We start from the raw sequence: 25913 nt of genomic DNA, 5'->3' as shown, positions 1-25913 counted from the left end.
TTTATTTTGTGTTGTGTAAGTATGATGTTAACTAATTTAGAGCATTGTCCATAATCCCATATTTGTCTAATTTGTAGATAAGCAAGTCATGGTTCACAGAGTCAAATGCTTTTGTGGGACCACAGAAGATACCTGAAACTTTACTCCTCTCATCCAATGATTTGCCTATATTTTCAAAAAAGTTATTCACTGCATCCACAGTGTTTTTTCATCATTGAAATCCTAATCGGTTACTTACAAAAAATATTTTTTACAATAAAGTTTTTGATCTGGTTTTCAGCTACTTTCTCTAACACTTTTGACAGGATTGGAAGAATAGAAATAGGTTGATAGTTTGCCATAACTGCCCTTGACCCTTTCTGGAACAGATGTCTGGCTTCGGCATACTTCAAAACATCAGGAAAGCATGCCTGTTCAAAAGACTGGTTGAATATTTTAGGTAGATGAGGTGCTTTTGTGCCACACACTGTTTTAATCACTTATTGGGTATCCCATCCCACCCATCAGAGTTTTTATTTTTTGAAGATAATATAACATTTTCCACATCCTATACTGTGACTTTTTTAAAATCTGTAAGATACTCAGCTTCTTGGTGGATTCCAAAGAGATTTATTTTACTCTGATACTCTGCTACATCAACACATTTCCAAACATGGGTTCCTATTCTAAATATTATGTACTCACTCCTCTCTACAAGTCCTAGAAGTTTGTAACAGGAATTTCCAAACACCACATAAAATTGTCTACTGACCCAACTATTAATATCATTTTTTATTTATAATGAAACTGTTTTATGTAAGGACCAAAACATTATAATATCAAGTACAGAACTATTTACACACTGGAAAATCCTGAACGGAATTACACTATGAATTGGGGCAGATTGCTATTAGCCACATTGGGGAGCAATTCAACAGCAGGCAAGCAATCAACACCACCTCTAAGTGATGAGTAGCAGTCAGTCCATCCTAATTCATATTGGTACTTCATTCCTCATTTTCCATTGTCTGAATTCACTAGGGGTTTCTGTTACATTGTACAACTCAGTGCTGTTTTCCTTGTCACTGGTCTCTATCCCATCACATTAATCAACATCTGTCCATTTCTTTCTCTATTTTCCTTGTTTCCTTGTTGCCTCCATAACCATACATTCTTTCCACCCGCTTATCACACACCATGTGATACAATGACTTATATGCCACCCTAAAGCAATGGTCTTGCCCATTTACAGTACATAGCAACATGCTTGCATGGATCATAGGTGCAGTGACCTGTATTCTATATTCTCCCTACCATTATAATTATCTCTGGACCTTAAAATGATCACACCACTTCCCATCACCTATGCATATTATCAGTATATACTCATACCCTAATAGCACAATCCTCCCACATATTCATGTGTGTAACATACTGATCTTGTTGCTCTTTCTCTCCACTCATATCTACCCACCCATATACACCCCACACAATTACTATCTTTTATTTCTATTTTGACTTTGATCTCTCCCCATTTTCACATTAATCTTATTTCATTTTTGTCTCATTTTCTTTTTGCTATGCTTCATGTTGTTCATCTTTTATGAGTTCTTAAAAAAAAGATACTCCCATAAATTTTACATTATTTTTTTTATTCTTCACTATGAATCCTCACGCCTTTCCCTAGCCAGAATCCAGTCCTCCATACTACTTCTATGTTGTTACATAGCACAAGGGATCCCCCAAGTTCTGTCAGTTCATAGTTCTCACCAAAAATTAAATATGTTTGCCTGCTGCAAAACACCTCCTTTATGTTATGAGTAACTTTTTATCCTAATTCATATAACAAGACAAATTTATTGTTTGACATGTTCTACAGTCTTGTGGTTTAGTTCACTTATGGATGTATGGAACATAAAGTAAATAAATGGATAAATCAATAAAAAAATAAAAATCACCACAGAATACCAACAAAACACTGATTAAACTTAACATGACTGCTGAATTACAAGCTTTCTGGGCCCAGTGAATTACCGTGTGAAATTCATTACCAAGGTGATTGATGTGTATCTACTAAACAGACCCCACAATAAACGCATTCCTTATTACTTGTGTGACTTGCTCAACTTCCTCAGGCGCTTGCATTAGCATCAGCTATACAGCATGAGTTGCTACATAAACAGTACTCTTTTCTTTATCAGATGATGTTCTCATTCCAAGTAAAGTTCAGTAATGGGATATAAGAATTATATTTCTACTGACAAAGTTTGTTGTACATACTGTAATCATTCACGCAATAATATTTTCAACATATACTTGCTTCAGTATTGGCTGCTATTTTGATCCCCCAATTTTACTTCATTTCATGTAGGAACCACGAAGATAAGGTATGAGAAATTAGGGCTCATACAGAGGTATATAGACAATTGTTCTTCCCTTGCTCTATCTGCGAGTGGAACAGGAAGAAAACGACTAGTTGTAGTGCAGGCTACCCTCTGCCATGTACCGTATGGTGGCTTGCAGAGTATCTATGTAGATGTAGATGTAGATGTAGATGTTACTAGAACTGCACAGTGCAGAAAAGCTACTGGCTTACCTACAGCCACTGAACAATAAACACTGTCACAAGGTGGTGTCTGCGTTAATCTTGTGATTTCCTGAACTGTGACCCGTAATTTTCCAGGAAGTACATTTGGAGTCCCTCCATCTTCTTCTGGAACTAATTTTACAAAAAAAGGTTTGTGTCGTATCTTGTAATGAGGAAGTGTATGTTTCTTCCTGACAGCCTTGCGTATCTGTGAGAGAAGGAAAATATTTCAGTTTCATTCACAGTTCACAGTTGATCAACAACAGAAAAATAAAATTCTTAAAACAAGTAGCTTTTCATGTGTTTTCAACTAATAAAATTTGTATAAATACATCTTGTATGTCTTTCAGTTGGTTTCATCATAATTTCACTTATGTTTCACTTCGAAATACACATATTAATGTTTTTACTGGCCTATTAAGACAGCTCAATATGCTATGCAGACAAGTAGTTGAGCCAGAAGCATGAGCTTGACTATAGTGAATAATATTACATTTCAGTCAACCTAGGCATAGATTTTATGAGAATTTTCACACACATTACAATTCATAACAAATTAGTTCTACATTTCTACCAAATAGGCATAATACAAAAATACTATGGCATGTAAACACAGAAAAATACAGCTTACATGATTAATAGTGCTTTCAACATAGGACAAATTTACTGTGGATGGGACACCTACATCACATTTTTTTAAAAATACAGTAGCTGAAGAAGCTAGTATACGTATCAATACCTTACTAACAGATTCAGAATGGGGGAGGAAAGAAAAATGAGAAATCTTTATCTTCGGCAATTCTGGTGGAGCTTAAAACTTCTATTACTTACAGAAAATCAGAAGCAATTATACAACATGGCCCTCAAACATTATGTTATGCACATCTGATATAATGTGACAATAATAGCTGCAGAAGAAAACTCAAACCAGTGGCAACTTTCGCATGCTGTATAATGAATGCTTAAAATGTTGCAAGTCAATGGTGAAACAAACAGCTAATTTAAACGTAGAGATAATTAACTAAAGGACTCCAAACCACTGGGAAAACACAGGAAAACAATACAAATAGAGGAGGTTGTATCTTTCACTTTAGCACTTCTTGGAACATATCTGAAAGAGTGGGGTTCTTGACAGATCCAAATAGCAGAACAGACTGAAAGATTCCTGAGACAATCTTCAACATTTATTTCATAGTGATTTTATTTAGTCAATATGGGTATATTACAATTAAAGTCAACAAACTTGGATGAGGGACTCTGCAAAAAAGGCACCACGTTTCCTGCAAAAACTAGTTTTACTATAGCAGTACATTAAACAAATTCTTCCACAGTCACTGTTCAGACATTTTTGTTTCTTTATAGATATGATCAGTTTCAAGACATTCAATCTCACAATCAAATTTTATCATTAATGAAATTCCAACACATTGGAACAAATTGCAGTACTTTCTTGAAAGACACATATGAAACAAACAAACATCAGTTCACTTTAATATATGGATTTTCGTTAATGATAATATTTCTTAATAATCCTAAATGTCTCAAAACCAGTCACATCTATAAATAAAAAAGTCCTAACTGCCACTGCCACAGCTGCAGACCCCCACAAACATAACCAAAATGAGCAGAAACCTCTCTTCTAACAGCATTGTCTGCTGTTATGTGCCCTAGCTTTTATTAGAGATGAACATGACGATGGTGGGGTGGTGAAACAGGGAAGCTACATATATGTTTAAAGTATTGGTTTCAATGAACAACCCACTTGATGGCCAGGCAGCTGGTAACTAGTATCACAGGAATAAAAAGGTTTGTTGAATTTACATATGAGGCTGTGGATTAATAGATATTTATTACAGATAAATAACAGTGCAACTCCTACTAACTTACATACGCCTCTTTCAAGAATGTTTACACCAGAAACTCTTTCATCTTGTACAGCATGATATGTGTCAACTGGGAGCACAAGTGACATCAAAAATGAAGAAAGTGCAATTGCTTTGGAGCAAATGATTTGTTACATATTATTTCAAATGTGTGTCCACAACACATAATAAATATGTATCCGTCAATACTGTTAGTAATAACTGCAGTGGATTTGGAAATATTTTATCAACAACTTGTGATATTGAAAACAAGTTCCCAGGCTAAGTTACTCACACTTCTTGTTTCAAAACATCAGTGATCATGGTAAGATAATGCTTGCCCAACACATTCACTCCATGACATACATATGTTGAGAGTCGTAGGGAACACTCACCTGTACCTTCATGGGAGTTATGCCTTTACAGATGGCATTGTGAAATCTATAGAATGCCAATATTATAGCCTACTACAAGGATCCCTTCACAGCTTATGTTTCCCTCATCACCTTCTTGTAAGACAACTGCCCATGGCTCAAGTACAGAATAGTGCTAAAGGAGTTTCAAGAGCAGCATCATGAATTCTAATGTATGTCATGGCCATCTACCCTACCAGATATCTCTCTAATCAAACAGATCAGGCTTGTTTTCAAGCACCAGATCAAAGCCCATACAGCACCAACTTATTATTTATGGGAATTGTGTGACCTGTGTATGAAAAATCTGGTGCCACCATCCTCCACACAAATGCTAGATGCTTATCAATTCCATAAATGAATAATTAACATTTTTTCTTGGAAAAGGGAAGGAGCATGCTATTAGAGGTTTGGTCATTATGTTCTGGTTGATTAGTGTACCTTGTGAAAGTATCAAAGCATATTTCTTTTTCCTTCTTTCCATAATGCACACGGATTGTAATGATAAAACAGGGGTTGAATGCATCTATTGAAATAGATACAACCATTCTTTCCAAGTTATAGCCATGACTGCAATGTGAATGTAGCCAAATGACCTTACTGCTTTGTATCCATTACCATGGTAAGTTCTATAGAATAAATATAGAAACAGAAAACAGCATAACAACTGCTCTATAAAATAGTTTTGCTTAGCATTTGTGGTGCAATTACAATATGAAAGTATTTTTATGCAGTAAGTCGTCCACTAATAACTGAAAGTAGCTAAAAACAACTTCTCTCTTTGTGCTGTAACAGTTATCATGCAAAATATTGGCTTTTACTACTTAGGCTCAGTGAAGACAAATTCTGTAGCACGTACATACAGAAAAACAACTTTCATTCATGTACCTTGACTAGTTTCTCTCTTTTCTTTTGTCATCAATAATTGTTAAGCCTAAAATTTTCTTTTGACTCAACATGCATGTTAGGCTAAAGCATTATGATGTAGCTGCTTTGCACAGAGCTTAGTTTTGCTCATTTGTTAAAATTTTAAACTGGTGTAAAGCTCCAAAAGCAGGTTAGAAATAAACAAAAATACAAATTTTACCTCCATGAATGAGATGATCCATATGAGTATTTGAGAGAATACATACTATCATTTAGGTCTCCAAAAATGATCAGTATTATAACCTGACAAAACATAAAATTGTCTCAACTGATATTGCAAACATCTTATAAGAAACTGCAATAAGTTCTGATTATAGCAAAATGTTAACAGACCAGCAGTAGCAACTGGTAAAAATAATAAAGCATTTCCTTAAAAGTAAACTACTCTGATTCAGAATTTCTTATGACACCAAATATCAGTACAAGATATCTTACAGAATAAAAATATCTGTAGTAGATAAAATCCAGAAATTAAAAATATTTCCTATGAGGCAACAATATGTCTTTAAAGTTAACAGTACACTTAAACTATACAATAATACAATACTGTGAAAGAAGCAACATATGTAAAACATTACCTGGTTAATGATAATTGAACTTATGTGAGGCAAGGGACGACCCTGCAGCTGTGATTCCACCTGAAGTTCTAGGAGAGGTTCACTGTAGAAACTGAAAGACCAATGTGTATAGGGCAAACGTGTGAACTGCAGCTGTGCTTGGCCAATGAGACGATTTACTGAAAAATCAAGAATTACAGTGCACAAAATTCAAGAAATGTGAACTTCTACACAAGTAGTTTAGGTACAAACCCACAGACAGAGAACAATCAAAAATTGGGAGAGGAAATGAGGAACAGGGAGGGGGTGGGGGATAAGCAGGAACACAAAGGGGAAAAACAGATTTAACAGTGGATAACACAAAAGTAAAAAGGAACAGTAGCGGTAGTGACAGAGAGGGGGAGGGGAACAAATAATACATACTAGCATACATAAGCAAACAAAGAATTGAAAGACTTGAAACTGTTGACAGTAATAATTATCTTTCTTTATTCTTGTGCCTCACGTTCTGGTGCAAGCATTTCCTGTCAATGCAAACCTTGCAGATTGAGTGTAAAGGGCTAGAGGCAACCACTCACAGTACAGTTGATGTGTCATGTGGTTGACAAGGCCCCACAACTGACAACACTGATGAACTTTCAGACAAGAAGCAATTTAGGGAAATCACAGAAAACCCAAATCAGGATTGACGGATGCAGGTTTGAACCATCGTCCTCCTGAATGCGAGTCCAGTGTGCTAACCACTGTGCCACCTTGCTTGGAGAGAATTTTGTCTGAGAGCTCAGTTATATTTGCAATCTTGTTTGTGTGTACTATTCAATGTGGAATGTGGGGTAGGGAGGGGGGAGCAGTGTCAAGTTTTTGTTATTGGTGGTGATAAGACACAGGTTGGAAGCCACTGCCAGTTCCTTACTGAGACACTACAAGAAATTTCTAATTTAATCGAGGACTCTGACAAAGTCTAATGAAGAAAATTTTTTTCAACACCAGGTTTTGAACTATTTTCCTATGAGTAAAGTACCACCATGCAACACTGGTTATTGAGTCAGGGAATAGTAATAATGTAATAATGACGACGATGATGATGAGAATAGTATGATACAAATTTCAGATTGATACAGTTCCTTCAGTTCTTAAGAAACTCCAAAAGACTTTTACAACTGTTACTATTATTACATCAAATTTACCAGCAATGATGCATGTTGTTCACATTATCTCATGACTCAAAAGAAATCAAATGTAGTAACATCACATCCCCATACAGTAAGTTGGGCTACCCAATATTTCACTTTAACAGATGCAACTGCTGGTACAGATGATAAAAATACACAAAATAACACACGCCTGACCTATTTTTTGGAAGCAAGAACAAGTAAGGACAGGGGAGGTAATAAAGATGAAACATATCATTCAGACTGCATGTTAAGTGGAATTTATGAAATGAATGAAGGAAGGGAGGTCAGGAGATATTGCTTGGTCAAACTGATACCACGGCCCAACTAGATTATGAGGGTAATGTTTCTGGACTGTTTAGATCTCCAAAAAGAAGGAAGTAAAGAAGCAAGCTTGGGGGATTTACATACCACCAGCACGAAGGCCAACAGAGATGGAGCACAAGCTTGGAATGGGCATGGATGAAGAAGGAAATTGGGCATGATGATTCCAAAGGAACCATCCTGCTATTCAGCTGATTGGTTGGTTGGTTTAAAAAAGGGTGGGGAAGGGACCAAACTGCGAGGTCATCGGTCCCTTGTTCCTGGTAAAATAATTACACAAGGGAAAGAAGAAAAGAAAGGAGACATACGAGAAAGGAAGAACCTAAGAATGACAGAAGGACAACCAACACTACCATGGACAAAACAGGAAAAGAAAACCACAGAGACAAGCAAGAAACATGCAGAAGGGGTAAAAACAAGAGAGCAGATGACCATGGCTGGCCGACCATGAGAATAAAAAGGAAAAGCCAGCCACTCTGTGACACATTAAAACATCCACCCTGAAAGCATTAGAGTGGAGAACACAAAGGAGCAAAGGACATGCGCTAAAACTTACACAGAATTATAAAAGCCACCATCACATACAAAATGTAAAACTAAATTTGCTAATGAGGCGTTGTCAGCTAAAATTAATGGCAACGAGTCCAGTAACTGAAGAGTTCATTGCAGGGCAGCCAAAGGAGGACAGCTCACCAAGATATGGACCACTGTCAGCCAGGCGCCACACCAACACTGAGGTGGGTCCTCATAGCACAGAAGGTGGCTGTGTGTCACCCACACGTGGCCAATGCAGAGCCAGCAGAGAACCACAGAGTCCCTGCGAGATTCCCACATGGAGGACTGCCACGCATTCGTAGTCTCCTTAATGGCACACAGTTTGTTGTGCATGCTGAAGTTATGCCATTTCGTCTCCTAAAGATGCAAAACCTTGCCGCATAGTACTGAATGCAGCTCAGTTGCAGAGAAGCCGATCTCCATAAGCGGTTTCCATGTAGCCTGTTTGACCAGCCTGTCAGCAAGTTCATTGCCTGGGATTCCGACGTGACCTGGGATCCAGACAAACACCACTGAATGGCTGGACTGTTCCAGAGCATAGATGGACTACTAGATGGTCACTACCAAAGGATGATGAGGGTAGCACTGGTCAATAGCTTCTAGGCTGCTCAAGGAGTCAGTACACAGAAGAAACAACTCCCAAGGGCATGAATGGATGTGCTCAACAGCACAAGACATAGCCACTAGCTCGGCAGTGAAAACAATGCAGCCATTGGGCAAGGAATGCTGTTCAATATGTCCTCCATGGATATATGCAAAGCCGACGTGAGCATCAGCCATCAGGCTGTCGGTGTAAACCACTTCATCGCCTCGGCACGTGTCAAGAATCAAGAGGAAGTGGCAGCGGAGAGCCGCAATGTTAACTGAGTCCTTAGGGCCATGTGAAATGTCCAGGCAAAGCTACAGCCTAGGTGTACACCATGGAGGTGTACGTGAATGGACCTCAAATATAGGTGTTAAAGGCAAGGACGCCAGTTCAGAAAGAATGGATCGGACACGAACTGCAATTGGAAGCCCTGACCTGAGTTGCCGATGTGGGAAATGAACTGCCATGGGTGGGAAAAGCAGACAGAAATTCGGGTGCACAGGAGAACTACAAACATGTGCAACATAATTGGGCAGAAGTTATGCATGCCTAACCTGCAATGGATGGACTCCAGCCTCCACAAGGATGCTGGTCACCGGACTCATCCTAAAAGCTCCTATTGCTAGGCGAACACCACAGTGGGTCGAGTAAACACAAAGCTGAGGGTGCCGCCGAGCCATAAACCAGACTACCATAGTCAAGATGGGATTGAACAAGGGCTCTCTAGAGCTGCAGCAGCGTAGAGCGATTTGCACCCCATTTTTTGTTGCTCAGGCAGCGGAGGGCATTGAGGTGCTACCAGCACTTCCGCTTAAGCTTATGAAGGTGAGGTAGCCAAGTCAATCGGGCACTGAAAACCAGTCCTAAGAACTGATATGTCTCTGCTCCAGTGAGTGGATCATCATTAAGGTAAAGTTTTGGTTCTGGATGAATGGTACAATGCTGAGAGAAGTGTATAACACATGACTTTGCGGGTGAAAACTGGAAACCGTTGGCTACAGCCCACGACTGTGCCTTGTGGATGGCTCCCTGTAGGTGCTGGTGAGCAACACCAGTACTGGTGGAGCAGTACGAAATGCAGAAATCGTCTGCATACAGAGAAGGTGAGACGGATGGCCCTACAGCTGATGCTAGATCATTAATGGCCACTAAAAATAGAGAGACACTCAATACAGAGCCCTGCAGGATGCCATTCTCCTGGATATGGGGGGAACTATGGGAGGCATCAGCTTGGACATGTAAAGTACAAAGTGACAGGAAATTTTGGATAAAAATTGGGAGCAGGACTCGGAGACCCCACTCATATAATGTGGCAAGGATATGATGTCCCCAGGTCATGTCATACGCTTTTCGGAAATCAAAAAGATGGCAACCAGGTGTTGGCACCTGAAAAAGGCTGTTCGAATGGCAGACTAGAAGGACACAATATTATCAGTGGTAGAGCACCCCTGGCGGAAGCCGACCTGACACGGAGCCAGTAGGCCACATGACTCCAAGACCCAGCCCAACCGCCAACACACCATATGTTCCAGCAGCTTACAAAGAGAGTTGGTGAGGCTGATGGGCCGTTAGCTATCCATATCAAGCAGGTTTTGACCGGGTTTGAGCACCGAAATGATGGTGCTCTCCCACCACTGCGATGGAAAGACCCCATCGCACCAGATGCAATTGAAGATGACGAGGAGATGTCGCTTGTAGTCAGATGAGAGATGTTTAATCATCTGACTTTGGATTCGATCTGGCCCAGGAGCAGTGTCGGGACAATGTGCAAGGGCACTGAGGAGCTCCCACTCTGTAACTGGGGCGTTATAGGATTCACTACAGCATGTAGTGAACGAGAGGACTTTTCCTTCCATCAGCCGTTTGAGAGTACGAAAGGCTGGGGGTTAATTCTCTGACATAGAGGCTTGAGCATAGTGCTCAGAAAAGTGGTCGGCAATCGAATTTGCATCAGTAGATAACACACCATTTATGTTAACACCGGGAACACCTGTTGAGGTCTGGTGCCCAAAAACACGTTTGATCTTTGCTCACACTTGGGAAGGTTATGTATGGCACCCAATGGTCGATACATCTCTATCTCAACACTCCTGCTTCTGTCGTTTGGTAAGTTGGGATTTTACGCACCGTGATCATGGGTATGTCCAATGTTCGGGCAATTCTCTGTGCTCTACACATCTGCACACCACCACTTGTCCCCTCCCGCATTGCTGTGGCCACTGCATCCACTGACGTCGAATCAGTTTGTTTCCTCCCACTACGAGGTTGCACACCAAAAGAACACGTCTTTTCAAACATCCTAATCATTTTCTCCAGACCCATGGCAGTCATCGGACCAATGCCAGTGTCTAGAACTTCTGCAGAACAATGTGTGCACAGTCATCATTCTTGTAATACAGCTTTACAAGCAACACATGATCCTGCATTGAGACAGTCATGGCAAACAAGGAGGAAAAGCCATGTACCTGGTGTGTTTATGCCAACATCAATGGGTCATGCGCATGACAGGTGTTTTCATTTACGTATTCTGACACATACAGCGCCATCTATTGATCAACTTTCACACTATTTTTTTTCTTCTGCAAATGTTTTCCCCCTTCTCCAATAATATTATGCTGCAATTTGATGTCATTCTGACAAGTGGTGTTATTTCTACATTGTTTTGAAAATTTAACTTTGATTATAATCACTCTGTACACAAGCTATACCCGCAGATCGCTTTATATGAACTGTCTCAGCAAGTGTTTGTCATTAAGAAGCACATGGACTTCTTCACTTTTCTCTGTTTTCCTTTTTGTAGTGCATCCACACCAACAATTTTCCAGCACTATTTGGAACAATTAACTGCATCTGTGCCTTCGTGTACAAATTATGTAGGTGATATAATGGTACCAGATCACACAGCAGATGAGTACCTTATTAATTTCTGCAGCCTGTTGCAAGGGTTATCAGAGGCATTAAATGCAACAGAGACAAGTGTGTGTTTATTCAAACTGAGATTGAGTATTAGGGGCATGTGATTAATTCTCAAGATGTTCATCCAATGCAGTTGCACTTGCAGTACATTCGTGACCTCACACTTCCAAGGAATGCTACTTAATTACAGTCAATGCTAGGGAAGCTGACGTACTACAGCCATTTCAATCTTAATGCAGCTCAGACTGCAGCACCACTGCACTGCCTTCACCCTCAGTGATTGTTGCATAGTTCATTTAGATCCTTCAAAACCTGTAGTCTTGGCTATGGATGCCTCTTTTTTATGGCACTGGTACTGTACTCTCATACATTATTGGTTCTGATGACAGACCAATAGCCTCCAAATTGCTTATCAAAGCTCAGAGCAACTATTTGCAAATGGAGATGGTTGGTTGGTTGGTTTGTGGGATGAAAGGGACCAGACTGCTATGGTCATCAGTCCCTTTTTCCAAAACTTAAAAACACCCACACAGAATAAAAGCGAACAAGGAAAAGATCACAGACGACACAGGACAAGAGAAACTTAGACAAAGACCAGACAAAACGAATTAAAATCACACAGAGTGTGACGGTGGTTGGCCGACCAGAAAGAAAAAAAAGGAAAAGCCAACCACCGAGAAACGCATTAAAAACTCAGTCAAAAACCGTAGGCTAAATGCCAGACTCAACACAAAAAAGGACAAACACTTGGATTAAGTGATAAAAGCCCCCTGCCCGAATAAAACGCAAAACTAAGCCTGTCATGGCAGTGTCATCTGTTAAAAGGGCAGGGAGCATCTCAGGCAGCACAAATGTCTGCCTGACCATAGCTAAAAGGGGACAGGCAAACAAAATGTGGGCCACTGTCAAAGCCGCCCCGCAGCGACATAAAGGATGGTCCTCCTGATGCAGTAAATAACTGTGCATCAGCCGGGTGTGGCCAATGCAGAGCCAACAAAGGACAACAGTCTCTGCGATTGGCTCACATGGATAATCACCACACAGTCATCGTCTCCTTGATAGCATGGAGTTTATTGGGTGCAGTCAGATTGCGCCATTCAGCAGCCCATAGCGCAAAAACTTTGCGGCATAAGAAGGCTCGCAAATCAGTCTCCGGGAGGCCAACGTCCAGAGATGGTTTACCGGTGGCCTCTTTCGCCAGGCGGTCAACATTTTCATTGGTGGGTATCCCAACATGGCCTGCGGTCCACACAAAGACCACAGAGCGGCCGCAATGGGCAAGAGCAAGAAGGGACTCCTGGACAGCCATCACCAGACGAGAGCGAGGGAAACACTGGTCGATAGCTCGCAAACTGCTCAGGAAGTCGCTACAGATAATGAAGGACTCACCTGAGCAGGAGCGGATATACGCTAGGGCACGGAAGATGGCGACCAGCTCATCAGTGAAAACACTGCAGCCAGTCGGCAAGGATCGTTGTTCGTAATGGTCCCCTAGAGTTAGAGCAAAACTGACACGACCAGCAACCATCGAACTGTCAGTGTAAAACACGCCAGAGCCCTGATACGTGGCTAGGATGGAATAAAAGCAGCGGCGGAAGGCCTCCGGAGGGACTGAGTCCTTCGGGCCCTGTGCCAATTCGAGCCGAAGGCAAGGGCGAGGCACACACCACAGGGGTGTACGCAGAGGGGCCCGGAAAGGAGGTGGATGAGGGAAAACCCCAAGTCCGGAGAGAAGCTCTCTGACGAGGACAGCGATCATACAACCCGAACAAGGCCGACGTTCTGGGAGATGGACGACTGACTGCGGGAACAGGAGACGATAATTAGGATGCCCGGGCAAGCTACAAACATGTGCAGCATAAGCGGCCAGTAAATGTTGGCGCTGTAACCGCAGTGGAGGGACACCTGCCTCCACAAGTATGCTTTCCACAGGGCTGGTCCGGAAAGCACCAGTGGCAAGTCGGATCCCACTGTGAAGGATTGGGTCCAGCACCCGCAATGTAGATGGGGATGCTGAACCATAAGCCAGGCTCCCATAATCCAGACAGGACTGGATTAACGCCTGGTAGAGCCGTAAGAGGGTAGATCGGTTGGCACCCCAGCTGGTGTGGCTCAAGCATCGCAGAGCATTAAGATGGCGCCAACACATCTTTTTAAGCTGCTGAATATGAGGCAGCCAAGTCAACTGGGTATCAAAAACCACACCCAAAAACCAATATGTCTCCACCACAGCAAGACGTTCGCTGGCACGATAAAGCTGAGGCTCACGGTGAACTGTGCGTCGCTGGCAGAAATGCACAACGCAGGTCTTGGTAGCCGAAAACTGGAAGCCATGCACTACAGCCCAAGACTGCGCCTTGCAGATAGTGCCCTGCAGCTGACGTTCAGTAGCTGCAATGCCAACGGAGCTGTAGCAGAGGCAGAAGTCGTCAGCATACAAGGATGCTGAAACAGACGTTCCCACCGCCACAGCAAGCCCGTTAATTGCAATTAAAAACAGGCAGACACTTAAAACAGACCCCTGAACTCGGGAGGAACTATGGGAGGCCGCAACTTGCATGCGGAAGGTACGATGCGCCAGAAAATTTCATAGGAAAATCGGCAGTGGACTCCGAAGACCCCAATCATGAAGCCTAGAGAGGATGTGGTGGCGCCATGTCGTATCGTACGCCTTCCGCATGTCAAAAAAGACAGCGACGAGGTGCTGACGGCAAGCAAAGGCCATACAGATGGCTGACTCCAGGCTCACCAGATTGTCGGCGGCAGAGCGGCCTTTACGGAACCCACCCTGAGACGGAGCTAGAAGGCCTCGAGACTCGAGTACCCAACTCACCCGCCAGATCACCATGCGTTTGAGCAACTTGCACAGAACGTTGGTGATGCTAATGGGGCGGTAGCTGTCCACCTCCAATGGGTTCTTGCCAGGTTTCAAAATAGGGACAACAATACTTTCCCGCCATTGCGACGGAAACTCCCCCTCAACCCAAATGCGGTTGTAGAGGTCGAGGAGGCATCGCTGGCAGTCCACTGAGAGGTGTTTCAGGATCTGGCAGTGGATGCGATCTGGCCCAGGAGCTGTATCAGGGCAAGCGGCTAGGGCACTGTGGAATTCCCACTCAGTGAATGGGACATTGTAGGATTCAGGATGGCGCGTGTGAAATGAAAGGCTGCAAAGTTCCAACCGCTCTTTAATGGAGCGGAAAGCCAGTGGATAATTCACAGATGCGGAACTGAGAGCAAAATGGTCTGCTAAGCGGTTGGCAATTATGTCGGATTCAGTACAAATTGCCCCATTCAGTGAGAGCGCAGGGATGCTGACAGGGGTCCGATAGCCATAGAGGCGTCTGTCTAATCTTTGCCCAGACATGCGATGGAGAGACATGGACGCCAATTGTGGAAACATACCATTCTCAGCACTCCTGCTTGTGTTGGCGAATGATGCGGCGGGCGCGCGCATGGAGCCGTCTAAAGGCGATGAGGTTTTCGAAAGATGGATGCCGCTTGTGATGCTGGAGTGCCCACCTGTGATCTTTAATCGCCTCGGTGATCGCTGGCGACCATCAAGGTACAGTCCTCCGCCAAGGGGACCCAGACAAACTGGGAATGGCAGATTCTGTGGCAGTAACGATGGCGGTGGTGACTGAGTGAACCACCGCATCAATGGCTTCATGAGAAACAGGTTCAATAGCGGCAGTGGAGGAGAACAAGTCCCAGTCAGCATTATTCATAGCCCACCTGCAAGGGCGCCCAGAAGACTGACGCTGTGGCAGTGACAGAAAGATCTGAAAGTGGTAACTACCACACAGGTCGTCATGCACTCTCCATTGGACAGACGGTAAGAGGCTAGGGCTGCAGATCGAAAGGTCGATAGCGGAGTATGTGCCGTGCGCCACACTGAAATGCATGAAGGCACCATCATTTAAAATGGAAAGATCGAGCTGTGCCAATACATGCTCAATGGTGGGACCTCGACCTGTTTCCACTGACCCACCCCACAGAGGGTTATGGGCATTGAAGTCTCCCAGTAACAAGAAAGGTGGCGGCAATTGGGCTATCAGCACAGCCAGGACATGTTGGAAGGTAAAGACTGCAGATGGTAACAGCCTGTGGCATCCACACCCGAACAGCGACAGCCTCTAAAGGTGTTTGTAGAGGGACAGACTCGCTGTGAAGTGAGTGAAGGACATAGATGCAGACGCCACCAGACACCCTTTCATAAGCTACCCGGTTCTTATAATAACCCAGATAGCCACAGAGGGTGGGGGTTTGCATCGCTGGAAACCAAGTTTCCTGAAGAGCAATGCAGGCTGATAAGTTGTCGGAGCTCAGCTAGATGGTGGAAGAAACCGCTGCAATTCCACTGCAGGATGATATTGTCCATGGCTCAGAAAGGTGTGAAGGGACTGGAGAGGCAGGTTATGCCACTGGGTCATTTGCTGCCACCGATTCAGTATCCGCACGAGTGACATCCATTGCATCCGAGGGTCCGGTGAGATCCAGGTCTTCAGCAGACGCCAGAATCTCGACCTCATCCTCAGACGCAGAGCTTGTAGGAAGCAGTGGGATGAGTGCCACCGCAGTGTCGTGATTCTTGGGAACCTTCTTCTTTTTCTGCTTCTCACACTGTGCCCTCGGTGGTTCAGGCTGGGAGGGCTTCACTGGGTCAGTCTCAGGGACGGACGACGACCGTGAGGCCCTACGACCAGCAATTGGTGGTTGTTTCAGCCACTTGTGGGTGTCCGCTTTTCCGCTGGTCGGAACTTGCAAAGGGAGGTCCCTAAGGGACCCCTTCCTGGGGAGAGTAGCCGAAGAAGTCTTACTCTTCTCCGGCTGGGAAGTGGGAACTGGTGTCCCCAATTTTTGGGGGGGTGTTGCTCCTGAAGTAGATGGAGCAGGAGCAACAGGGAGTGAAGTGCCCCCCCCCCCCCACAATCAAGGGGGCCGGTGGATTCTGACCGATCATAGAGCCAACCGTACGTGATGATGGGAGAACTGTTGTTGCAGCAGTGGCGTAGGTCGACATAATTGGCACAGGATGGAGCCTCTCATATTTCCTCTTAGCCTCGATGTAGGTCAGGCGGTCCAGGGTCTTATATTCCATTATCTTTCATTCTTTCTGGAATATCCTACAGTCCAGGGAGCAGGGGGAATGGTGTTCTCCACAGTTAACACAGATGGGAGGCAGGGCTCATGGAGTATTGGTATGCGAAGGATGTCCACAATCTCGACACGTGATGCCAGAAGTACATCGGGATGACATATGCCCAAACTTCCAGCATTCAAAACACCGCATCGGAGGAGGGATATATGGCTTCACATCACAACGGTAAACCATCACCTTGACCTTTTCGGGTAAGACATCACCCTCGAAGGCCAAGATGAAGGCACCGGTGGCTACCTGATTATCCCTCGGACCCCGATGGACGCGCCGGACGAAGTGAACACATCATCATTCTAGGTTGGCGCGTAGTTCATCGTCGGACTGCAGAAGAAGATCCCTGTGGAATATAAATACCCTGGACCATGTTTAAACTCTTATGGGGCGTGATGGTGATGGAAACATCCCCCAACTTGTCACAAGTGAGCAACCTCCGTGACTGGGCAGAGGACGCTGTTTTGATTAGAACTGACCCAGAGTGCATTTTGGACAAGCCCTCCACCTCTCCGAACTTGTCCTCTAAATGCTCCACAAAAAACTGGGGCTTTGTCAACATAAATGATTCCCATCAACTTGTGTACACACGAGGAACTGGGGTGAATAATCTCCACTGCCTTCTTTAGCCATATGTTCCTCCCATGGAGTAGCCAGGGAGGGAAATGATCTTGGGTCGTATTTCTTACCGTTGAGGTTAGACCTCGATCGCTTAGAGACTGCTGGTGGAGGCCCACCAGTGAAAGATGATGTACCACGCTTGATTGCGGGTCATCCGCCCTGATGCCACCCACTCTGACCAGGGGTTCTCCCCACGGGCGCCACCCAGCCACAGCAAAGACCACCTCGCAGGATGGCCTTTGCCGGGAGTCCTGATGCCCCAGAGGGATAGGCATCTACTCCTCAGCATACATGGGGAGGTAGCAGCTCAGGCATCAGCAGTGCGATCCCTGTGTAGTCAGCGGGCTACCACCAAGAGGGTACATGACGACCCCACCACAATGGACTGGCTACCGTGCTGGTAGTCGGGTGTCGAATATCCATGTATATAGGGAGCAAAGACGGAAGTGCACAATGGAGGGAAGGCATGCTACCCGGAACACACTGCAGCCGATGTGGCCAGAAGCTCAGCGTAAGTCCAACTCCATGACATAACGAATGTGCCAGATCTTAAGGCAAGATGGATATAGAATGCACCACGTAAGGTGTCCTTCCCCAAATGGTACGCACTAATGGAAAATTTTGAAATGGGGTGGTCAAACCCCTTAGGGGACCATCACATTAAAGGCTGAAACAATTGAGACTCCTTTTAGTCACCTCTTATGACAGGCAGGAATACTGCGGGCCTATTCCTACCCCCGAACCCACAGGGGGGCAAATAGAGATGGTGGCTCTTGTCATTACCTATAGAGTGACTGGGAGCACTTGTATTTGGATTTTGCTGGAACCTACTGGTACACTCATTAGATGATTGTCATCAATGCCAATGCCAAGATTCCTTAAGTGGTTCCCATGCATTCTGCAATGCCATGTTGCACCCTTCAAGCTTTTGAGTCCATCTTTTGCCTTGAGGGTCTACCCGAGTTGCTTGTGACTGTTAATGGACCTCAATTTGTGTCTGCAGAATTCAAGGAGATCTGTACAGCTAACTGGATTCATCACATCACCAGCACGCCTTTTCATCCATAGTCCAATGGAGGAGCAGAATGCTTCATTCACACTTTTAAGCAGCAAATGGATAAACTACACACCCACAACACGTGGGACCAAGCTTTGCTGCTCTTCTTCTGGTCCTACGACTCCAAGACTTGCCATGGTGCATTGTCAATGAAATTGCTTCATGGATGGCACCACTGCACCTTGTTCCAGTTGCTGCACCCACCGGGGCAGGCGGCGACTACTTCGCCCACTCAAGCAATGTATAAACCTAATGACAGTCCCCCCTTTTCTTCCACATCATACAGCAGTCTGAAGCACAGGGAATGGGAACATCACCATAAAGATTGTAGTATCACAGCTTATCAATATTGTCAGAGCCAGGGCCTTGAAGACTCCTGTGGCCACCACAAGCAACACTTGGAACATCAGAAAAGCCTCCAGACCACTACGACGAATGAAGACTGCCTGGATGGTGTTATAAGCAGTGAGCACTATGGCACCAGTCTTCTAGTTCAAGAATACTTCTAGTTGCAAGTTGCTAGCTGCTGCTGAACGTTACACTGAGTTGTTGATGGTTAGCTCTACTGGTGAACATTCAGTGTACTTAGACACATGCCCATGTCATGCCTCTGCTTATAGCTAGCCAAGTCTGCCACAAGTGTAGCAGTTCTTCACCCACAAGTTGAGTACGATATATTTATTTTAAGTGCACTTGTGCCAACCAATCTTTTGCTTGCCTATCCATATTCTTACGGAGACTGATCCCATTGGCCACTATAGTTCATATATACAGTCTCACACACACACACGCACACAAACAAACACAACACACACACACACACAAACTGGAACAGCTATTGTTATTTTAGTTATAGTACCCACCCATTTATCACTAGTAGCTAGGAATTAACATTTGGTTCCTTCAAATGTAACAGTTATCGATTTGCATCATAACAAGTGGAAAGGAAAACTGAATCAAACTGGGGATGAACCCCAGACATCTGGATCTGAAGCCTGGCAGCTGACCACAGTGAAAGGTTTGTGTGGATGGAATCACCTGCAAGTGCAACAAAAGCTGCCACTTTAAGTAAATGGATCAAGATTTTTTAATTCAATCATGGGAGACGGTAGATGGATCAATGTTATTTATAACAGAATCACACATTCGATACATTAATAAACATTGAGCCACACATCTTATCCCACGATATAATTAAAAAACTTTGATCCACTTACTTAGTGCATTCGTACAGATCGATTTCATAACAACACAGAGCACAGAAATATTTCACTGCTTTTACAAATATATCATGGGTTGCAACACTGTCCTTAATTTGCAGATACTAGCACAGTTTACATAGCTGTGACTCAAATAAGGAGCAACTGAGTTTAAAATCCTTGTTTACAGCAATATTTAACCATTTTTCCTCAATCTATTACTTCAAAACACATTTTTTTTGCCTGCTGCTCTCTGACTGGCTGTGTAACACAAACATCTCATATATGCTCTTTTGTTCCCATCATATCTCATGGCAAACACTGACAACATTCCTGCATGAAACACATAAGTACACCACTGGCTTAATTCTAGACTTTTACTGACAATTTGATACAGATGTAATTACTTCAATAATTAATACCAGTATGTGTTGATCTTCAAAAAAATGCAGTTTTATTGACATTAAAAAAACTACATGAACTCTTAGCATAAAATTAATGCTATTTCCCAAAATTAAATAATGTTAATTAGTTCATGAAAGCACTATAATCACAACAACATACCTTTAACTGACACATAAGCTGCTTTGCCAAGCACCATATTGGCATCAATAGATAACTGAAATCCACCAGAATATTCAAGATCTAAGCACAATTCCAATGTGTCAAGGTGCTTATTGACTTCATCAAGCACAACATCCTTTACCAAAATACTCTTCACTTCTGGAAAATGTGTGCCAAGATGGATATCTCTAATCTAGAAACAAAAAATTATATGTTCTTTTACAACAAAGATATAGTTACAAAACTATTGAAATTATGAATGCTATGAGACAGTCATGGCAACAGAGTGTCATCAGATTTATATACAGTGCAGTCGTTTAGGAATGCACAAAAACATACACAATCTGATTATAAATATCCACACACCTATTAGCGGACTTTAATATGGTATGTGTCAACCCTCTGCAGTCATGATGACTTGAACCCTGCTGCGGACACTTCCAATGAGGATTCTGAATGTCTGCGGAAGAATAGCAGTTCATTCTTGCTCACAAGCCGAAGCCAGGGAAAGTAATAATTTACGGCACTGGGGCCTAGAACAAGGTCAACATTCTAGCTCATCCCAGAGGTGTTCCATTGGGTTCAGGTCAGGACTCTGCACAGGCCATCCAATTCAGGTATGTTATTGTCCAAACCATTGCCTCAAAGACATTGCTTTATCAATGTCTCCACACTGTTTCTCTACTGTACACGGTATACAATCCTGTAAATGTGTTCACATCCTTCCACATTTAGTGTTTTCTTAAGCACAATAAAAGACCACGCCCTAACCAGGAAAAATGTCCCCATACTGTAACACTATCTCCTTCATGCTTCACTTTTGGCAATACATATGATGGAAAGTAATATTCTCTTGGCATTCACCCAACATGAACATTTCCCTCAGTTTGCTACAGGGCACAGTGTGATTCATCACTCCATATCACTTGTTTTCAGTGATCCATTGTCCACTGGTGTCACTCTTTCATCACCTCAAGCAGCACTTAGAACTGACAACAGAAATGTGTGGCTTATGAGGAGCTGTTCAACCACTGAACCTCATATTTTTAACTTCCTACACACAGTCACTGTGTTAGCTCAACTGCTAGTATCACCACAGAGTCATGAGTAATTCCTTCCTTTGACTTCATGCGATTCTTTTTACAGCCCCCCCCCCCCCCCCACCACCCCCTAATCTAAATGTTCAAATGTGTGTGAATTCCTTAGGGACCAAACTGCTTAGGTCATTGGCCCCTACACTTACACACTACTTAAACTAACTTACGCTAATAACAACACACACACCCGTGCTGAGGGAGGACTCAAACCTCCGGCGGGAGTGGCCACGCACTCTGTGACATGACGCCTCCACAGTCTCTGACAGTTCCTGACCATCAGTACATGAGGTCTACCTTGTCTTGATTTAGCTATGGTTGTTCCTACACATTTCCGCTTTGCAATCACAATGTCAGCAGTCAACTTTCAAGTTTTAGAAGGGTTGAAATATCCCTGATGGATCAGTTTCTCAGGTGATATCCAATGAGTATCCACATCTGAAGTCACTTAGCTCTGCTTACCACCCCTTTCTGCTGTTACTCTATTCGACTGACAAGACATTACTCCCCACCTCCTTTTATAGTGGTGAGTATGTCCCGTGATATCTAGTGGTCAAATCCGCATTCCATAAATGTGTCTGGATAGTTTTTATCTGATAGCGTACCTCTTACAAAGCTGCTTATGGCAAAATGGAACATATGTACAGTTCTTAACTGGGGCATACCTACTAGAAGGCTGAGTCATTATGTTTAAAACTGTGTGGACATTCAATTTGTCAGTCCACAGTGAGAATCTGTGCTGCATAATGATTATTCTTTTAACACACCAGACCATGTAGTTCCTTCATACTCACGATACAGTTCATAATGACAGTGACAAACAAGAAAAATAATGCCTATTTTCCATATCAAAGGTCTAGTTGCTGTCACAGTTTAACATCAGAGGGCAAATGATTAAGAGGATAAGCAGTATGTCTGGGTATTTAAAATACTAATATGATGCAAGCAATGTGTATTTGTGGATTCTAAATGATCAGAAGGGAGTTATGTTTGAGAGTGTCCATGCAGAAGTGAGCCCATCTGCGAAGATGATATTGTAAGATAAGGCATATTTTCTACGCTCACCCTAAAATGCATCAGCAGGAAGTGTTTAATAATTGACAGCAACAATGTGGGCAAGAAGGATCTGGTTCCATTCCTAAAGGGCCGCATTGAGGGCACTGGCAGGAATTTACTTTGGTCAAAGATAACTTTAGCTGCCCAACAGTGGTCTTTTCTGTTGGTAAAAATGAGAAAAACTTGAGGTGACTAAAATAGGTTAACAGATTAATCTACTGAAAGCACATATTAGGAATTTCAGCACAGGCAGAAGCACTGGCTGGAGGCTCCTCCAGGCTGGTATTGCAGGGATAGTCCCTGATTCACACCCACTCTGACACTGCCATGGAACTGAAAAGGCTATTACAGTCTGTGATAAAATCTGCTTTCCCTCATAAAACACAACATTCATCTAACAGCTGTCTCATTATCTGCAAGTACAAACAGTATTGTAGTGTTCAACATTATTTCCCCCCTCAGTAAGGCCAAGGTGGCAACACTATGAATGTGCTGACTACAGTTATGAGAGCACCACCTCATATCAGCATGGTTCCTCTCATAACAAAATAAAATCACAACAGTGCCTAGTGCCACCAATTCATAGTCTTATCTACACACATACTCTACGAGCCACAATATGGTGCTTGGTGGAGGGTACCTTGCACCACTACAAAACATTTGCAAATGGTACGACAGAAAAGCAACTTTCTACATTCCTCCATAGGTGCCCTAATTTCTCTTATCCTGTCATTGCGGTTCTTACACAAAATGTACATTAGCAACAGAAGAAGTGTTCTGCTGTCAGCTGCAAATGAGAGTTCTCTAAATTTTTTCAAAAGTGTTCCATGAAAATAGTGTCATCTTTCCCTCCAGAGATTCTCACTGGAATTCATGAAGTACCTCCATAGCACTCCCATGTTGATAGAACCTACCAGCAACAAATCTAGTAACATCCCTCTAAATTGCTTCTATGTCTTCCTATAATCTGACATGATGGAGATCCCCAGCACTCGAGCAGTACTCAAGAATAAGTTTAAGTAGTGTCCTATATGTTTCCATCTTTATAGATGAGCTACACCTTCCAAAAATTCTCCCAATAAACTGAAGTCAACGGTTCACCTCCTCTATTACCATCCTCACGTGCTAATTCCATCTCACACCACTTTACAATGTTACGCCTAGATATTTTATTGATGTGTCTGTGTCAGGCAACACACAATTGTTTTTCCAGCTCATCTACACAAACTTACATTTTTCTACATTTAAAGCAAGCTGTCATTCATCACAACAAATAGAAATTGTATCCAAGTGATCCTGCATCCTTCTACAGTCACTCAATGATTAAACTAAAGCAGACTGACTAAATATAGTTTTCAGTAATTCCTTCACGAAAGAAGATGAAGTAAATATTCCAGAATTCGAAACCAGAACAGCTGTTAGCATGAGTGACATAAAAGTAGATATCTTAGGTGTTGCGAAACAACTAAAATCACTTAAGAAAGGCAAGTCTTCTGGTCCAGATGGTATACCAATCAGGTTCCTTTCAGAGTATGCAGACTAAATAGCACATTTCTTAGCAATCATATACAACCGCACACTTGATGAAAGGTCTGTTCCTAAAGACTGGAAAGTAGCACAGGTCGCGCCAATATTCAAGAAAGGAAATAGGAATAACCCATTGAATTACAGATCCATATCACTGACCTCAATTCACAGTAGGATTTTAGAGCATATATTGTACTTTAACATTATGAATCACCTTGAAGAAAATGACTTAGTGACACATAACCAACACGGATTCAGAAAATATCATTCTTGTGCAGCACAGCTAGCTCATTATTCCCATGAAGTCATGAGTGCTGTTGACAAGGGATCTCAGATCAATTCCATATTCCTAGATTTCCAGAAGGCTTTTGACACCGTTCCTCGCAAGCGACTATTAATCAAACTGCATGCATATGGAATATCGTCTCAGTTGTGTGACTGGATTCATGATTTCCTCTCAGAGAGGTCACAGTTCATAGTGATAGACGGTAAATCATAGAGTAGAACAGAAGTGATATCTGGTGTTCCACAAGGTGGTGTCATAGGCCCTCTGCTGTTCCTGATTTACATAAATGATCTATGTGATAATCGGAGCAGCCCACTTAGATTGTTTGCAGATGACACTGTAATTTACCATCTAGTAAAATCATCAGATGATCAATTCCAATTACAAAATGATCTAGAGAGAATTTCTGTATGGTGTGAAATGTGGCAATTGGCACTAAACAAAGAAAACTGCGAGGTCATCCACATGCGTACTAAAAGAAATCTGATAAATTTTGAGTGTACAATAATTCGCACAAATCTAAGGGCTGTCAATTCACGAAAGGAATTATAATTTTGAGCAACTTAAATTGGAAAGACAATATAGGTAATATTGTGGGGCAGGCGAAACAAAGACTGTGCTTTGTTGGCAGAACACTTAGAAGATGCGACAAACCCACTAAACCCACTAAAGAGACATCCTCTGCTGGAATATTGCTGTGCGGTATGGGATCCTTACCAGGTAGGATTGACGGAGGACATCAAAAGAGTGCAAAGAGGGGCAGCTCATTTCATGTAATCGCGCAATAGGCGTAAGAGTGTCACTGATATGATACGCGAGTTGGGGTAGCAGTTACTGACACAAAGGTGGTTTTGTTTGCAGCGAGATCTATTTATGAAGTTTCAATCACCAACTATCTCTTCCGAATGCGAAAATATTTTGTTGACACTCACCTACATCAGGAGAAATGAACGTCATAATAAAATAAGAGAAATCACAGCTCGAATGGAAATATTTAGGTGTTCCTTTTTCCCCACGCGCCATTCGAGAGTGGAATGGTAGAGAAGTAGTATGAAAATGGTTCGATGAACCCTCTGCCAGGCACATAAGTGTGAATTGCAGAGTAACCATGTAGGTACTTTAGGAATATACTATAGCGTCATCACTCTAACATTGCCTCTACAGACACCAATACACATAGTTTTGAAGCTGGTATATTAATGGAGTATGGAGATGAACAAACATTTGACAGCAGTAGGGTCTCTATTCTCCTTTAGTCTGCACATATCTCAGGGTGAACTGCATATCAAGGTGACACTTGACAAGTGATCCATGTGTGCAGTTTAGTGAAGGAAGCTGGGGAGTAATTTTTTAAAAATTTTCCCATATTACACTCCAGTTGGCCTACTGACATTAGGACAGTTCATAAAAAGCCTATATCACTGGTTATGAAAGGTAACAGGATGAAATGGAATGTTTGACACCAGACAGCTCATTATT

The 25913-nt window shown here is 42.8% G+C and overlaps 1 protein-coding gene across 2 annotated transcripts in view; it reads right to left on the bottom strand.

The window, feature by feature from the left end:
- LOC124555784 (PDZ domain-containing protein 8) overlaps positions 1-25913 on the bottom strand; it is a 236876-nt gene that overhangs the window by 111813 nt on the left and 99150 nt on the right. For both annotated transcript variants that reach the window (XM_047129838.1, XM_047129840.1), the window contains exons 3-5: positions 20472-20664; positions 6347-6504; positions 2576-2774 (exon numbers count right to left, since the gene is read on the bottom strand). In XM_047129838.1, the coding sequence (XP_046985794.1) occupies positions 2576-2774; positions 6347-6504; positions 20472-20664 (550 nt within the window). The remainder of the gene's footprint in view (positions 1-2575; positions 2775-6346; positions 6505-20471; positions 20665-25913) is intronic.

Source organism: Schistocerca americana, chromosome X (genome assembly GCF_021461395.2).
Source record: "Schistocerca americana isolate TAMUIC-IGC-003095 chromosome X, iqSchAmer2.1, whole genome shotgun sequence".
NCBI lineage: Eukaryota > Metazoa > Arthropoda > Insecta > Orthoptera > Acrididae > Schistocerca > Schistocerca americana.
The sequence above is the reverse complement of the archived record's forward strand: the minus strand, read 5'-3'. Positions and strand labels throughout refer to the sequence as shown.